The sequence below is a fragment of the Toxotes jaculatrix genome, chromosome 1 (genome assembly GCF_017976425.1).
Source record: "Toxotes jaculatrix isolate fToxJac2 chromosome 1, fToxJac2.pri, whole genome shotgun sequence".
NCBI classification, from domain to species: Eukaryota; Metazoa; Chordata; class Actinopteri; family Toxotidae; genus Toxotes; species Toxotes jaculatrix.
Window position 1 is genome coordinate 16,340,389 of NC_054394.1, and position 18,863 is coordinate 16,359,251.

Here is an 18,863-nt window from a genome sequence, read left to right on the forward strand (position 1 = left end):
GTCATAGTATAGTAAGGCGTCAAAATCGGGCAAAAAAAGTCAAAAAATTTTTTGACCTCAAAATGTCATAAAAAACGTCATAGTATAGTAAGGTGTCAAAAAATGCCCAAAAAAGTCAAAGTGTTTTTTTACCTCAAAATGTCATAAAAAACGTCAACATTTTTTTTTACCTCAAAATATCATAAAAAACGTCATAGTCAAAATCTGCCAAAAAAAGTCAAAAATTTTTTTGACCTCAAAATGTCATAAAAAACCTCATAGTATAGTAAGGCGTCAAAATCTGCCAAAAAAAGTCAAACTTTTTTTTGACCTCAAAATGTCATAAAAAACCTCATAGTATAGTAAGGCGTCAAAAAATGCCAAAAAAAGTCAAAATTTTTTTTGACCTCAAAATGTCATAAAAAGCGCCATAGTATAGTAAGGCGTCAAAAAATGCCAAAAAAAGTCAAAAATTTTTTTGACCTCAAAATGTCATAAAAAACGTCATAGTATGGTAAGGCGTCAAAAAATGCCAAAAAAAGTCAAAAAATTTTTTGACCTCAAAATGTCATAAAAAACGTCATAGTATAGTAAGGCGTCAAAATCAGCCAAAAAAAGTCAAAAAATTTTTAGACCTCAAAATGTCATAAAAAACGTCATAGTATAGTAAGGCGTCAAAATCGGGCAAAAAAAGTCAAAAATATTTTTGACCTCAAATTGTCATAAAAAACATCATAGTATAGTAAGGCGTCAAAAAATGCCAAAAAAAGTCAACATTTTTTTTGACCTCAAAATGTCATAAAAAACGTCATAGTATAGTAAGGCGTCAAAATCGGCCAAAAAAAGTCAAAAATATTTTTGACCTCAAAATGTAATAAAAAACGTCATAGTATAGTAAGGCGTCAAAAAATGCCAAAAAAAAGTCAAAAATATTTTTGACCTCAAATTGTCATAAAAAACATCATAGTATAGTAAGGCGTCAAAATCGGGCAAAAAAAGTCAAAATTTTTTTTGACCTCAAAATGTCATAAAAAACGTCATAGTATAGTAAGGCGTCAAAATCGGGCAAAAAAAGTCAAGTTTTTTTTTTGACCTCAAAATGTCATAAAAAACGTCATAGTATAGTAAGGCGTCAAAATCGGCTAAAAGAAGTCAAAAATTTTTTAGACCTCAAAATGTCATTAAAAACGTTATAGTATAGTAAGGCATCAAAATCGGCCAAAAAAAGTCAAAAATTTTTTTGACCTCAAAATGTCATAAAAAACGTCATAGTATAGTAAGGCGTCAAAATCGGGCAAAAAAAGTCAAGTTATTTTTTGACCTCAAAATGTCATAAAAAACGTCATAGTATAGTAAGGCGTCAAAATCGGCTAAAAGAAGTCAAAAAATTTTTTTGACCTCAAAATGTCATTAAAAACGTTATAGTATAGTAAGGCGTCAGAAAATGCCAAAAAAAATCAAAAAAATTTTTGAACTCAAAATGTCATAAAAAACATCATAGTATAGTAAGGCGTCAAAATCGGGCAAAAAAAGTCAAAATTTTTTAGACCTCAAAATGTCATTAAAAACGTTATAGTATAGTAAGGCATCAAAATCGGCCAAAAAAAGTCAAAAATTTTTTTGACCTCAAAATGTCATAAAAAACGTCATAGTATAGTAAGGCGTCAAAATCGGGCAAAAAAAGTCAAGTTATTTTTTGACCTCAAAATGTCATAAAAAACGTCATAGTATAGTAAGGCGTCAAAATCGGCTAAAAGAAGTCAAAAAATTTTTTTGACCTCAAAATGTCATTAAAAACGTTATAGTATAGTAAGGCGTCAGAAAATGCCAAAAAAAATCAAAAAAATTTTTGAACTCAAAATGTCATAAAAAACGTCATAGTATAGTAAGGCGTCAAAATCGGGCAAAAAAAGTCAAAATTTTTTTTGACCTCAAAATGTCATAAAAAACCTCATGGTATAGTAAGGCATCAAAATCTGCCAAAAAAAGTCAAAATTTTTTTTGACCTCAAAATGTTATAAAAAACGTCATAGTATAGTAAGGCGTCAAAATCGGGCAAAAAAAATCAAAAAAATTTTTGACCTTAAAATGTCATAAAAAACGTCATAGTATAGTAAGGCGTCAAAAAATGCCAAAATATTTCAAAATTTTTTTTGACCTCAAAATGTCATAAAAAACGTCATAGTATAGTAAGGCGTCAAAATCGGGCAAAAAAAGTCCTTTTGACCTCAAAATGTCATAAAAAACGTCATAGTATAGTAAGGCGTCAAAAAATGCCAAAAATAGTCAAAAAAAATTTTGATCTCAAAATGTCATAAAAACGTCATAGTATAGTAAGGCGTCAAAATCGGGCAAAAAAAGTCAAAAATTTTTTGACCTCAAAATGTCATAAAAAACGTCATAGTATAGTAAGGTGTCAAAAAATGCCCAAAAAAGTCAAAGTGTTTTTTTACCTCAAAATGTCATAAAAAACGTCAACATTTTTTTTTACCTCAAAATGTCATAAAAAACGTCAACATTTTTTTTTTACCTCAAAATGTCATAAAAAACGTCAACATTTTTTTTTACCTCAAAATATCATAAAAAACGTCATAGTCAAAATCGGGCAAAAAAAGTCAAATTTTTTTTTGACCTCAAAATGTCATAAAAAACGTCATAGTATAGTAAGGCGTCAAAAAATGCCAAAAAAAGTCAAAAATTTTTTGACCTCAAAATGTCATAAAAAACGTCATAGTATAGTAAGGTGTCAAAATCGGCCAAAAAAAGTCAAAAATTTTTTTGACCTCAAAATGTCATAAAAAACGTCATAGTATAGTAAGGCATCAAAATCTGCCAAAAAAAGTCAAAATCTTTTTTGACCTCAAAATGTTATAAAAAACGTCATAGTATAGTAAGGCGTCAAAATTGGGCAAAAAAAGTCAAAAAAATGTTTGACCTGAAAATGTCATAAAAAACGTCATAGTATAGTAAGGCGTCAAAAAATGCCAAAAATAGTCAAAAATTTTCTTGACCTCAAAATGTCATAAAAAACGTCATAGTATAGTAAGGCGTCAAAAAATACCAAAAAAAGTCAAAAATTTTTTAGACCTCAAAATGTCATAAAAAACGTTATAGTATAGTAAGGCGTCAGAAAATGCCAAAAAAAATCAAAAAAATTTTTGACCTCAAAATGTCATAAAAAACGTCATAGTATAGTAAGGCGTCAAAATCGGCTAAAAGAAGTCAAAAATTTTTTTGACCTCAAAATGTCATAAAAAACGTCATAGTATAGTAAGGCGTCAAAATCGGCCAAAAAAAGTCAAAAATTTTTTTGACCTCAAAATGTCAAAAAAAACGTCATAGTATAGTAAGGCGTCAAAATCGGCTAAAAGAAGTCAAAAATTTTTTAGAACTCAAAATGTCATAAAAAACGTTATAGTATGGTAAGGTGTCAGAAAATGCCAAAAAAAATCAAAAAAATTTTTGACCTCAAAATGTCATAAAAAACGTCATAGTATAGTAAGGCGTCAAAATCGGCTAAAAGAAGTCAAAAATTTTTTTGACCTCAAAATGTCATAAAAAACGTCATAGTATAGTAAGGCGTCAAAATCGGCCAAAAGAAGTCAAAAATTTTTTAGACCTCAAAATGTCATTAAAAACGTTATAGTATAGTAAGGCGTCAAAAGATGCCAAAAAAAATCAAAAAAATTTTTGACCTCAAAATGTCATAAAAAACGTCATAGTATAGTAAGGCGTCAAAATCGGGCAAAAAAAGTCACAATTTTTTTTGACCTCAAAATGTCATAAAAAACCTCATAGTATAGTAAGGCATCAAAATCGGCCAAAAAAAGTCAAAATTTTTTTTGACCTGAAAATGTCATAAAAAACGCCATAGTATAGTAAGGCGTCAAAAAATGCCAAAAATAGTCAAAAATTTTCTTGACCTCAAAATGTCATAAAAAATGTCATAGTATAGTAAGGCGTCAAAAAATGCCAAAAAAAGTCAAAAAATTTTTTGACCTCAAAATGTCATAAAAAATGTCATAGTATAGTAAGGCGTCAAAATCGGTCAAAAAAAGTCAAAAAAATTTTTGACCTCAAAATGTCATAAAAAACGTCATAGTATAGTAAGGCGTCAAAAAATGCCAAAAAAGTCAACATTTTTTTTGACCCCAAAATGTCATAAAAAACGTCATAGTATAGTAAGGCGTCAAAAAATGCCAAAAAAATTCTAAATTTTTTTTGACCTCAAAATGTCATAAAAAACGTTATAGTATAGTAAGGCGTCAAAAAATGCCAAAAATAATTAAAAAAAATTTTGATCTCAAAATATCATAAAAAACATCATAGTATAGTAAGGCGTCAAAAAATGCCAAAAAAAGTCAAAAATTTTTTAGACCTCAAAATGTCATTAAAAACGTTATAGTATAGTAAGGCGTCAGAAAATGCCAAAAAAAATCAAAAAAATTTTTGACCTCAAAATGTCATAAAAAATGTCATAGTATAGTAAGGCGTCAAAATCGGGCAAAAAAATTCAAAATTTTTTTTGACCTCAAAATGTCATAAAAAACGTCATAGTATAGTAAGGCATCAAAATCGGCCAAAAAAAGTCAAAATTTTGTTTGACCTCAAAATGTCATAAAAAACGTCATAGTATAGTAAGGCGTCAAAAAATGCCAAAAAAAGTCAAAATTTTTTTTGACCTCAAAATGTCATAAAAAACGTCATAGTATAGTAAAGCGTCAAAAAATGCCAAAAAAAGTCCAATTTTTGTAAGACCTCAAAATGTCATAAAAAACGTCATACTATAGTAAGGCGTCAAAAAATGCCAAAAAAAGACAAATTTTTTTTTACCTCAAAATGTCATAAAAAAACGTCATAGTATAGTAAGGCATCAACATCGGGCAAAAAAAGTCAAAAAAAATTATGACCTCAAAATGTCATAAAAAACGTCATAGTATAGTAAGGCATCAAAATCGGGCAAAAAAAGTCAAAAAAAATTATGACCTCAAAATGTCATAAAAAACGTCATAGTATAGTAAGGCGTCAAAATCGGCCAAAAAAAGTCAAACATTTTTTTGACCTCAAAATGTCATAAAAAACGTCATAGTATAGTAAGGCGTCAAAAAATGCCAAAAAAAGTCAAAAATTTTTTTACCTCAAAATGTCATAATAAACGTCATAGTATAGTAAGGCGTCAAAAAATGCCAAAAAAAGTCAAAAATTTTTTTGAACTCAAAATGTCATAAAAAACGTCATAGTATAGTAAGGCGTCAAAATCGGCCAAAAAAAGTCAAAAAAATTTTTGACCTCAAAATGTCATAAAAAACGTCATAGTATAGTAAGGCGTCAAAATCGGCAAAAAAAAGTCAAAAAAATGTTTGACCTCAAAATGTCATAAAAAACTTCATACTATAGTAAGGCGTCAAAAAATGCCAAAAAAAGTCAAAAATTTTTTTGACCTCAAAATGTCATAAAAAACGTCATAGTAAGGCGTTTTTTTCTGCCAAAAAAAGTCAACATTTTTTTTTACCTCAAAATGTCATAAACAACGTCATAGTATAGTAAGGCGTCAAAATCGGCCAAAAAAAGTCAAATTTTTGTAAGACCTCAAAATGTCATAAAAAACGTCATAGTATAGTAAGGCGTCAAAAAATGCCAAAAATAGTCAACATTTTTTTTTACCTCAAAATGTCATAAAAAACGTCATAGTATAGTAAGCCGTCAAAATCGGGCAAAAAATGTCAAAAAAATTTTTGACCTCAAAATGTCATAAAAAACGTCATAGTATAGTAAGGCATCAAAATCGGGCAAAAAAAGTCAAAAAAATTTTTGACCTCAAAATGTCATAAAAAACGTCATAGTATAGTAAGGCGTCAAAATCGGCCAAAAAAAGTCAAGTTTTTTTTTGACCTCAAAATGTCATAAAAAACGTCATAGTATAGTAAGGCGTCAAAAAGTGCCAAAAGAAATCAAAATTTTTTTTGACCTCAAAATGTCATAAAAAACGTCATAGTATAGTAAGGCGTCTAAAAATGCCAAAAAAAAGTCAAAAAATTTTTTGACCTCAAAATGTCATAAAAAACGTCATAGTATAGTAAGGCGTCAAAAAATGCCCAAAAAAGTCAAAATTTTTTTGACCTCAAAATGTCATAAAAAAACGTCATAGTATAGTAAGGCATCAAAATCGGGCAAAAAAAGTCAAAAAAAATTTTGACCTCAAAATGTCATAAAAAATGTCATAGTATAGTAAGGCGTCAAAAAATGCCAAAAAAAGTCAAAAAAATTTTTGACCTCAAAATGTCATAAAAAACGTCATAGTATACTAAGGCATCAAAATATGCCAAAAAAAGTCGTACTTTAGTAAGACCTCAAAGCCTAAATAACACTAAAACGGTTGTGGTACAAAAAAATTCACCCGCTTAAAATTCTTACATAAATTCTGGCGTGTTTACGTTGAGCGATAGCTTCATAGACAGGCACTGGCAGTTAGCTCTTTGCTAAAGTATTGGCTGGGCTAGGCAGCTACATCCAAAGGCCACCGGCTACCTCCAACGGTTGACAGGGGCTGCAGTGGACGTATTTGTTTGCCAATGTTCGGACAGGTTTTTGTGACAGTATGGCTTGTTGTAGTGTAGATTGTACTAACTAGCATGTATTAGCATATATTGCTGCTGGCTTATGACTTAATTGCCGATTTATGGTCGCTGCTGTTACAGATAGAGGACCACAGCAGCAAATGTTAGGAATGCTGTTGCGATGTGTTCCGTGCTTTCAGAGTCTGTTTATTGCGGGAATACTAGGCTACAATTTTATTTCATCTCATTTTTCTGTTTAAGAAGTCAGACGTTGCATGGACAGAGCAACTCCGTCAGTAAGCGGCTGCTGTTGTTTGTGTGCTGCTGTAACTGTAAGTGGATAGTGGATGGAGGCAGCGGCGAAATCCGGTAAATATTAAACATTTTAATATATTATTATTATAATTATCGTTATTTTTATTGTTATCACTAATATGACAATAATAATAAGTTCTCAAAAAAATTCTTAACATTATTTTAGATAGTAATTTCAAAGAGTTGTAACGTTAAAGTTAACTTTTAAGTTTTGGCTGATTTTTTTGGCTTTATTTCTTATGTAGTATGACCTCAATAAAAGATTAATTATTATTTCAAGTGCTGTGGTGTTATAGTTTGTAAGGAACTGACCTTCAGGTGCGAGCGCTCGCTGTGTGTCGCGGTCGCACAGGGTCGAGCTAGTCGGGTCGGACTCAGGGACTGTCGTGTACGTGTGTAGCTGCCCCTAGCTGATTAGCTGATTAGCATTACGCTAGCTCGGTTGCTCCGAGCTAAGTGGGGGTGGGGGTGGGGGGGGGTTCTCGGCCGGCTGACCCATAGAGTAACTGCCTCTCTGCCAAATATGGAAAGTACACTCCCACTAAAATCTAAGATGGCGCAGCTCAAATTCCCATGGTTTGGTCACAAAACCAGCTCCCCGAAACCAATGGGTGACGTCACGGGTGCTACGTCCATGTTTTATACAGTCTATGAACCTAACGTTAGACTGGGATGATTCCGCACCACTGGACTGGGTGAAACTAATATTTTGCATATTAAGGGGGGATACGAACAACCCCTCCCAATTTGAGATGATCCCTGTTTCTACTGAAATGTGATTGGCTCAGCCGCTCAGTCAGTCATCAAACTGTCAAAAGAAAACAAGAAAGACAGGCCAGGTAAATTAAGAAAGAAGCCACACACACACACACACACACACATTTAATTTTTAAATAAACATAGTGTTTGAGTATGCATAGTATGTGTGAGCATATGTAGCTTACTTTAGTACACTCTACTTACTGTATATCATGTATATCATTAGATTGTTTTTATATTTCAAATAAAGTATTTATGTTAAAATCACAGTTCCACTTACATCCGTTGTGCGATCGGGTAAAAGGCCTCTCCAAACCAAGCTCCCGGGCTGAATTTCAACCCCAGCCCGCCCCTGATACGTGGTTAGTATTGAAGGAGACGGATAGATTAGCTGCTTGTCTCATGAAGTATCTTTATAACCGCACTCAGTAAACCCGAGAATAGTTTTCTAGAATTTCAGTCTCTGTTAATGATTTGTGAGGTTTCTGGGTTTTACTCAGCAGATCACCTGCTTTATGTTGCTTTATGCTACAAGCCTCTGGCTGTGCAACTTCATGCAAATAAATAGTGTCTTAAATCTTTTAATACTAGACAATACTAACCAAGGATTTAAAAATGTGTGCCTGCACCCTGAGATTAATGTATATTTGAACTGTAAAGGGATTTTTCTTTTTGTGAAAAACAGAAATGAGAAGGTGTTAAATTTCAGGGGAAGGTTTTTTAATGGGTTAATGGTCTGTGTCTTGTTATGTTATACAAAGTCATAACCGTAAAAAAAAAGTGTATTATAAGAATTTGTTTTTCTCTAATGATTTTGTCCTTTCTCATCAAAAATCTCACATGCCAAACATCTCATAATGAAATATACATATAAACAAATGAAATGACCAGTATCATCATGATCACAGTAATTGGTATACGGTATCATGTTTCTGTAAAGGTACAAAAATTACAAACAAAAATGGTAAGACTTCACAGGTAGAACCATCTCATTAAATGCTCATCAAGTGAAATGAGAGGGTAAAACTGTATTTAATGCAGGAAAACATTAGAGGTTACATGAGATAATATTCACCTAAAAAGTGATATTTTACTGTAAGTATACCTAGAAATACCTCATGTTGGAAAAAGCTAGTGGATGGGGTTTCTTATGTGTGTGTAGTCCAGTATAGGCATGTTCAGGCAGGCTAATTCCTGGCAAGGCACCTCCAGAGAGGTAGTGTTTACTCACAAAGAGAAAGCATAGGTCAGGCTTCCTGTAAATTTAGCATAAGTTAATACTGAAAGGAAATGCAGATGTAACATTGATGAGATTTTAATCTGTCACTATCAAGTTAATATAATAATGATTATACAGTTAGACAGAATCATATAATCATTATTACATAACTGAGTATAGTTGGTGAAATTTTCTTTTTTTTTTTAAAAAACAACTATGATATAGTTTTATGTGGCACTGTATACATGGATGTCATCAAAACCATCAATCTAGGGCTGCACTAGCTATTATTTTCATTGTCATTTAATCAGCAGATTATTTTCTTGATTAATGGTTTAATTTAATAGTCTGGTGTATGTTTTTTTTCAGAAAATGAAGAACATGTTCCTAAACCTGAAGGTCATGTCTTCAAATTGTCTGTCGTGTCTGATGAAGGGTCTAAAACCCTCAAATGATCAATTTACTATCACATAAGACTAAGAAAAACAGACGAGTTGAAACTTTTCTTGAAAACTGACTAAAACCATTATTCAGTTGTGAAAATAGTTGATGATTAATTCCATGCACATTGATCAATCAGTTAATTGACTAATTGTTTCAGCGTTATCTCAGTCCCAACAGAATATTACAGGAATGCCATGACATTGTGGTGGATAGACAGTACAAGTAATTGAGGACTCTGTCAAAACACTATAGCTTTATTATTAGTAGCAGTGGTAATAGAATAATGTTTGATCCATGGGACTTGGTGGATGAAAAATAATATGGCTTTGTTATTACTTTAATCCCCCTCCTTCCTAATATCAGATTCTATTCACCATACTGAGTTTTATTCATTATCCTCCCACCATCCTATTGTACATTATTTCGATGGACAAAGATATCTCCCAGAGGACTTCAAGTCAAGTGGACTCAGTCCTCTTCAGCACCATACAGACAGTAGGGTACTCTACCTGCACAATAGATTTTTTTTCTTTTTTTGTGGTTTCTCATTGGTGCTGAGTGGGTGTGGAAGGGACGCGTTAGCGTAGTGTGCGCAGAAATCCCCACAGCAAAGGGTAACTTGTGACTCTCCGGGTTTAAGCAGTGCTCCACGTCTCCGCGGCGTGGGCAGCGACTTTACAACCATCGTTTGTATCAGGCCATTTCTCGTAAATGCGCACGGTTAGGAGAAAAACACTTCCGTGATGGGGCGGTCTTTAGGGCTTCGAATACACTCATTGGTCAGAGTGAGGCAGCCCTGACAAATCGTCTCCCCGCTATTTCATTCATAACACGGAGGACAATAAACTTGATGGGCAAGTGCCGGGGACAACTCACTTGATAAAGTCTAACGGTGAGAAATCTGTCAACACCTCAGGATAATTCACACAGGGCCGACAGCTCAACTCTTTATCAAACTGTAAGTGCTTCTACTTTTGATTTCTAGTCAAATGGGTTAAAGTCTAGTCTAAAGGTTAGAATAAATTTTAAATTTATTTAACTTGATTAATTGTTATAATATCTTTAAAATATTTTAAGAGTAAAAATAATATTTTCATACTGTTATGACTTGTATCTTCCTCATTTAGCTTCAAGTTAACAAATCCAACGTCAAGTTTTCTCCATCAAAATGTCAAACTCTGGAGGTCGGAGACTGAAGCAATGGCTGATGGAGCAGATTCAGAGTGGTCAGTACTCTGGACTGCAGTGGGAGGATGAAAGCCGCACTATGTTCCGAATTCCCTGGAAACACGCAGGAAAACAGGACTACAACCAAGAAGTTGACGCATCCATTTTTAAGGTTTGTCGACACTCTTGTGTAGTCCCATGGAAAGATTACTGTATCTTACTGTACACTGAGTTTTGGTTTGACGCTGCGCTGCACGTAAAACCAAAAGTTGATAAGTGGATCTGTCTGGCGGTTCCTCACGTCTGCTTCTTTTATGGTCAAATGGAAATGATTATTTAGAACTGTGTATGTTATTGTTTTGACTTATTTTAGCTTAAGAAACTTTTAACTTGAACTAAATTGAATAAATTCATAATAATTTTAAAATTGTAAAAATGTTAAATTGCCAACATAAAGTTTGACACAGTGCAGTAAAAGTTAATTGTAATTCAGATTTTCTTTGTCTTTCTTTCTTTCTCTTTAATGACAGTTGAAAAAAAGAAGACAATTTTCATGTTTCCTTTTGAAGCATCCAGCTTTACAATATTATATAATACCAACCTTAATATTTGTTTTTTCCCACAGGCCTGGGCTGTGTTTAAAGGCAAGTTTAAGGAAGGTGACAAGGCTGAGCCTGCAACATGGAAGACCAGACTCCGATGTGCTCTCAATAAGAGTCCTGACTTTGAGGAGGTGACAGAGAGGTCGCAGCTAGATATCTCGGAGCCCTATAAAGTTTACCGCATTGTACCTGAAGAAGAGCAGAAGCGTGAGTTTGTGTTGAGTTTGTGTCTCAGTTAAAAATCCAAATCGTGTCTCTATTATAGTCTTCTTTAACATGTGAACACCTGATGTCTTAAAAGCCAGCACCTATACCAGATATTTCGCATATTGCTATTCTGTAAATTATCATTAGAATTAATAGTACAATGCATGTTGCAGAGTAAAAATTACTATGTACACTGTGCAATAAGTATCAATCATGAAAGACTGTGCAGCAAGTGAAAACAGCATGTTTGTACCATGAAAAGAAGCATAATGCACTATTCTTTTACCCACAGATGGCAAAAGCTCAATTATGGCCATGGCAGCTACCACTAGCTCTGGTGATATCACTGACTGCAACCCTTCAGAAATAGAAGAGCTCATTAAAGAGGTGAGACTACTTCTCACTTTAAACCATTGACTTTATCTCTCACCTCTCTCCTGTTGCCTTCAGTCACATCTGTTTCTAGATGCGCGTTGCCTTTGTTGCCACGCTTTTGTGTTAGATTTTTTTTTCTTCTCACCGCACTCCTCCAGCACTTGTTGCACAGCCCATGCACAGCCTCCCACTTGATCTTCATAACTGTGAAGTGTTCAGAGGTGCTATTTTGTTGACAACAGCCTATTGTGTTGTTTTATTTTGCAGGAAGAAAACTGCAGCATCCAGGCCAGTCCAGAGTATTGGCCCCAAGGAAGCATAAGTGGTAAGACAACTTTTTCTACCAGCTTATTAAATTTAGCTATTCACAGCTCTGCTAGTGTTTGTACCTCATCTCTCAAGTAAGGCTTTTAGTTCCGTCTTTATCAGATATGAGCATTAATGTCTTTGAAAATAACCACAGTGGAAAGCTTAGTGACAACTGTGGGTACTAAATAGAGTTTATTTGCTTGTCTGTTGAATTCTGCAATGGAAGAATTGACTAACATCCTGTTGAACTGTGCTGACTAAGGCGATTATTTCTTTGGGAGATTGTGGTAGAGACATTGCATTTCTGATGATACAGCAAAATAATGACATGACATTGTGGTCATGTTCACTGTTTTTAAAAGGGCCTTAACTCATCTCTTCCTCCTGTGATTCACAGCTTTCCCCCTGCATCAGGACCCTTTGCCATCAGGCACAGGCATCAACTCAGGTATTTATTTATGTCTTAAGAACATCGGATCTATTGTTAAGCATCACTGGTAATAATGAAACAAAGGGAGTGCATATCCAACATACAGGATATATACTTCAGATCATTGTGTTTGTAACCTTCGCACTTATTCTTTTATATGGTCTTCTCTCCAGCTTTCTCCCAAATGATGATCAATTTCTTCTATGGAGGAAAGTTGATGCAGAACACACTGGTAACTCACCCTGAAGGCTGCAGGATTTCCCCACAACAGCACCTGGGTCGTGGCGCCCTCTACAGTTCAGACATCATGCAGAGTGTTCATTTCCCCCCTGCTGAGCTCATTGAGTACGACCACCAGCGTCACGTTACACGCAAGCTCCTGGGCCACCTAGAGAGAGGTGTACTGGTCCGTGCCAACCAAGAGGGCATCTTCATCAAAAGGCTGTGCCAGAGCCGTGTCTTCTGGAGCGGGCTGGGCGAAGTGGGCTCACAATTCAGCCCCATGTCTTGTAAACTTGAGAGGGATGCTGTAGTCAAGATTTTTGACACAGGGAGGTTTCTTCAAGGTAAGCCCTTATGTTTATTCAAGTATGTGAAAGGTCAGAAGAGTCAAAATCAATGCCAAACACACATATTTCTTCACTTCATCACTTTTTAAAGCAAGCAAAACAATGATTGTCTAAACAGTTGTTTTTATGTTCCAGCTCTACAGCTGTACCAGGAGGGTCAGTTTCCTGCTCCTGATCCGACAGTGACTCTGTGTTTTGGAGAGGAGCTCCATGATCTCAGCAGTGCTAAGAGCAAACTGGTCATTGTGCAGGTAAGATCAGCACAGCCATAATTCCTGTCTCACTCAAACAATTGATTGATTGAGCAGCATAAATATCTTTTTTTTTTTTTTTTTTAACCTAGAAATGTGTTGACAATAAAAATACATCTTTCTCCTCTCTTTATTACAGATCACTGTGGTGAACTGCCAGCACCTGCTGGAGGCAGTGAACATGCGCCGGTCCCAGCCTTACTGCAACAACCCAAACCTGGATATGTCTGGTGGTGATGTGGCCAGTGACCAGATGGCACGCATCTACCAGGACTTGTGCAGCTACAGTGGACCCCAGAGGACAGCCTGCTACAGGGAAAACATGCCTATTACTGCCTGAACTGTGAGCAGTAATACAAGAGCTCTTCAGCATGTACTAGAGCAAATGTACAACATATTAGGGACATTCCTTATTTTCCTGACATACACTGACATGTTTTATTTACATAATTGGTTTAGACTTTCTGAAGCTATAGCAGTCACAGTGGAGACTTAAAGATAAAGAAGAACAAATCTCTTACAGTAAGACTTTTAAGCTGTGGCTCAATATTAGGATGTCCCTAATATTTGTATATAAGTAATGTTCATATTTGTATGTACAGAGCTGACACAAACTCTGTGTCCAACCTCTGCTTTAGTATTACAAGAGATTGTGAAAAAGCAGCGTTTCATGTTCAGATATTACACACAACTTAAGTGTTTGACAGTCTTAAGAATAGATTCGTTATGGTGACTATGTTAACAAATCTTTTGTATCTTTCAAGACTTTTACTCATTGCAACAGTTTGATCTATGCGGGCAATTTAGTTCTCACAGCTGCCCTTTATTTCAACATGCGTCATCTTCTTTGTTGTTGTTGTTGCAGCTGAGTCGCTTCCTTATGTGACGACCATTTAAATGAGCAGAACAAATGGACAATGTGTCAGATATCTTTGTATTTTTTACAGTAAATAATAAATCTGTTCATGAGTTGATAAAAACTGCATGAAATTTTAGATGCAATGTGGCATTAAATTACAGATAGGTTTTACTATCAGACTGTTCTAGTTAACCTTTATTTCATAATTTTTTTATAAATTGCATTTCTAATAAAACTAAGTTTTTACTGAACTATACATGTGTTTGTCTTTATATAATCATATTTTTGTATTATTTAATTTTTATTGTTGAGTTATGATCAAATTGCTGCAACAATTTTCAACAGTTTTCTGAAGCACACCAATGCTTTTTTGGATTTTTGACTATCTATGCAGTCATTCCATTGATCTATACAGGCTTAAAATCCATATAGAACCATGAGCTTGGCTCTGCTCTTACACTGCCATAGCATACCCACACAAGGATAATGTGCTGTAACTGTGACAATAACAAAAGTCCACTTGATGTTTGTGGTGAATCACCTTCCTCATGCAAGTCAACCCTATGCACCACTGGTGCACGTTAGGTGGGAGATAACATTTGAAAACAAGTAATTCAGCAGAGTGTGTACAGAATATTTTCTGTCTACTTGATTCAGTGCTTGAGTGACTTTATGCCACGCTTGATGGATGAAACATTCAAATCTACAATACTGTTTCAACGCCTGCACCATTACATCAGATAGAAAGATCTAAATGCCTTATGCATAATTTCATCAAGATTTCTCTATAATTTAGTCCAGTTCATTAAGAGTCTTGACAGATATTTGAGATATTTATTAGAATTTGAACCACAATTCTTGTGGTTGGAACAACGCTTGGCTACACAAAATACAAATGTCGGCGGGGTTGAAGAGTTTAAAGCAAATTTCTGCAGACATGAAAAAAAATATATGACCTTAAAATTTTGTCTTAAAATATTGTCTTGGACAAAAAGAATTACTAAAGAGTTAAAAACAAAGACTTGAAAATCTTAAAAAGGTGGTTTTGTCGCTTCAGTGAAAACAACAGTACTTTGTAGTTTAGAGGGAACTCCTCCACTACTGAGACTGCCATTGAATATATACTGTTTATTACTCCAGCTTAGAAATGATGAAACTAAAACACTGTATGAAACTAAAAGAAGGATCTAGGCTACCTAATACAGGGAAACTCTCGGACAAGTCTCTTACCATGTGTCTGATGAGTAACAGAGAAAGGACAAGAAGAGAGGTGACCAACTAATGCCAAATGACAAAATGAATCAGAAAGAGACAATGACATCCCTTCTCCATCAGCTTATATGTTCATACAGTTGGTTATTTAAAAAAATGGGGCAGATTATTGAATCATCTCACGTCAAACTGGGTACATGGTAGCAATATTGGTAGGGAAGTGCGTACAACATGTTTGGATCTAAGCATTCAAGCATTTGTAGACGCACACACTCACACACACACAAACACAAAGAAACATTTTCAGTTCCCCAATACAAAAGACATAGGTTTCTAATGGTCGAATTGTAAAGGCTTCCACACATACTGTACACACATGTATGTCACTGCTGTGAGGGGAAAATAGCCTGAATGCTTGAAGGTTGAAAAAAATAAATCAATAAACATAAAAAACAAAAAGAATACTGTACCAAAATAAATTCCAAAAATGCATGCAAACACAACAATATGATATAACAAAGACATTAGAGGCTCCCTTAAATAAAAAATAAATCCTCTTACAGCCCCACACTAGAATTTTGGTGTACATGAACAGATTTTTTTCAGAGATGGGGTTGGGAAGCTAAATCTTTTTTTTTTTTTTTCACTTTCATGACTCATACAAATATCACATAATGAAAGAAGTCATGTGCTCTTCATATGACATCTCTGGATAAAACCTTTCACTTAAATTAGAATATTTAATGAATGGTTCACTGAATAAAACCACAGGTGGAATATTGTGTCTCTGTGCTCATGTATTTGTGTGTGTGTGGTTATCTACATGGGGGAGTTCTGTCTAAGTTCCACAGAACAGGAACTTACTTCAAAAACTGTCACAGGAAACTAACTCTACCCCCACACCTCAAATAGAATGTCTGAGACTGGATTAAATATAATGAATTTATGATACATATATATATTACCATATATATTACCCTGTACTAACTACTATAATTTTGAATGTGGAATTACAGGCTTATACATTATCTGAGTTCAGGTTGCTATGAATAAAAAAACATTCAAAATCCCTGGAACCTTAGAATAAGGATCATTTTAGAGGCACAAACACAGATGAAAGATTTGGTTTGTTTTTAGCCTTAATGAGTTTCTTCAATGAGATTCTTACCAAATTTCAGGAACTAGCTAGATTAATTTTATTAAACCATGAAACTGAACTTCTGTATACACTTCATTATTTTACAGCTTTATTCTGTGTTAATATTCTCTGGCAGTCTAAGTATTTACTCTGACATTGAGCACTTCATCACTCTGAAAAGTGCCAATTTGGGGAATATGCTTATTCGTTTTCTTGCTGAGAGTTGGATGAAAAAAAAATCTGCGTCACCCCCATCCCCATGCTGAATCCTAAATATGAAGCTACAGCTAGCAGGCAGTTAGCTTGGCTCAGCACAAAACCTGGAAACAGCAAGACTGGCTCAAGACAAGCAAGACAACAAAATCTACCCACTGTGCCAAAACCTCTGAAATTAAATGCAGGTTTTAGGCTTTTGTACAGATTAAACAAGTGAGATTCAAACATGTAAAGTAGTGACTTTTAGATGGACTGGTAGGCTGTGTGTGTCTTATGTTCCTGTAAATGTGTGTGAGATGTGTGACAAATGTTTTTACTAGTGTTTAAGCTATAAATCTTATCAAACGGAGGGATGATCCAGACACCACATGGAGTGTCAACAAATCCTATGAAAAGGTCAAAACCAACAAGTGTTGCTGGTGTAAGCAAAGCCTTAATGTCTTATAAAATACCAAAAACACATTTATCAGCCACACACTTATGATGTCAACATAATAGACACAATAGACATAATCTTGCAGGTTAGGTTTTTATGTATCAGACATGGGATGTGCTCATATTTTCAGCAAGCCAGCAAACGTTTATGAAGTTAGAGGAGAGGATTAAAATACTGTACTTCTTACAGTTTAAAACCATGATCTCTCACTATGACATGTTTTTCTCTGGGTCAATCACAAGATGTAGATGTGAACATTGCTGTGAAAAGACAGTAAAAGCTCCCCAGGCCTGGAGATTCTCATGGAGAAGAAACCATTTTTCAGAAAGATCACTTTAACTTCTGATACTCATTTTCTGGGAAATGCTCCCATAGTTTTAGTTCAATTTTGAAAGTAGCACTTTAAAGCAAAATTTTGTATTGCGATATTGGCTCTTTAACTTAAGTACAGGATCAGATTTTTTTCCCACATTTGAAGGGAGCATGACAGAAGGAGAAAGAGGCACATGCTTGCGTTCATTATTTCTGCTAACGGAGTCTCTTTTCGCCTCACATTTTCTGTGTCTGCAATGTGGTTCTCTTTGTATTGCAACATCTCTTTGTGGCGTCTGAGGCTTCCCACAATAAACCATTAGAGACAAGTTACAAACAGAACTGACGTTGCCAACATATACGTAACCATGGCCATCTGCTCCATAGAACTTCAATCTACAAGGTTCTACAATGAACTACAGTGAAACAACTTGTATTTCGAGAAAAGCTCTGATTCAGGGAAATTAAGCAAAAGAGGAATCTCTGCAAATTGAAAGCTTTTCCTGATAGATTAAAAGGAATTACTTTGTCTTATATTTTTGTTCCGTAATTCTTTATTTGTCTGGATTGCTGACTCCTCAGTCCTGAGCACTGAGCTTTCATTTATGCTGCTGTTCTTTTCCACTGAATGTATCAGCTTGAATTTAACATGAACCATCACAAGTTCTAATAAAAAAGAACACACAAAGAGCACACACACACACACACACACACTCACACACACTCACACTCGCTCAAATATATATGGATGTACATGTAAACATAAATATAAAAATCTCAAACAGTATTTCACTATTTGAATGACTGTAATTACTGGGCTCATCAATGCTGTGCCAGGTGAGTGAGCTAAAATGTATGCAAACAATGCCCTGGTGGGAAGTTGTGATTTACCCCGAGAAGGTTTTGTTATGCAAGCGGTGGTGTTGAAGGCGTTGGTGGTGTCTCTGGGGACACTGGTTTAGAATCAGTGTGGGTGAGATGAGAATAGGCATCCAGAGAGGAACTGGGAGAGCACTGAGGACGCTGACAGTGGAGAGACAGGTGGACGGGGAGGCCACATCCTGGGACGCAGGGAGAAAGCCACCTAACCACACATGTTGTGCACACGCATGCACACACACCATGGTAGCCACTGATCAAGGATCATATCCTCTAATCAGTATCAGTTCATGTCCTTTGAGCCAAAGGCCTCTGTGGCCCTTGTACCTAAGGAGGTCTTTTACAGGATTAACTGTTAATTTTGTTAAATGAAGAACTGTAAAACTGTGAGAAATTAATATAGTGTCCTTGAAATCTCAAATCAACATCTACAATGAAGGTAACAAGACAGGTTTAAAGAAGTGCACAAAAATGGGAAATTGTGTGATGTGGCCGGAAAGACATGTAAAAGTGAAGAGAGGGAAGTTTGATGATTTACGGGAAAGTCGCTTATTGTAACCTGCTATCAATTTCAAAATATTGTAATACCAATATCAAGCTGCCTTCCCTCATTGCACATAGTCTTAAA

At 34.9% G+C, this 18,863-nt stretch overlaps 1 protein-coding gene across 1 annotated transcript; it reads left to right on the forward strand.

Annotated features, from left to right (window-relative positions):
- The first annotated feature begins 10,073 nt into the window (after positions 1-10,073).
- Positions 10,074-14,294, forward strand: irf8 (interferon regulatory factor 8). Its single transcript, XM_041033049.1, has 9 exons — positions 10,074-10,231; positions 10,401-10,612; positions 11,066-11,249; positions 11,542-11,636; positions 11,892-11,949; positions 12,331-12,381; positions 12,537-12,929; positions 13,068-13,183; positions 13,323-14,294. The coding sequence occupies exons 2-9, from the start codon at positions 10,442-10,444 to the stop codon at positions 13,521-13,523; spliced, it is 1,269 nt and encodes a 422-aa protein (XP_040888983.1). The 5' UTR covers positions 10,074-10,231; positions 10,401-10,441; the 3' UTR covers positions 13,524-14,294.
- The last annotated feature ends 4,569 nt before the right edge of the window (positions 14,295-18,863 follow it).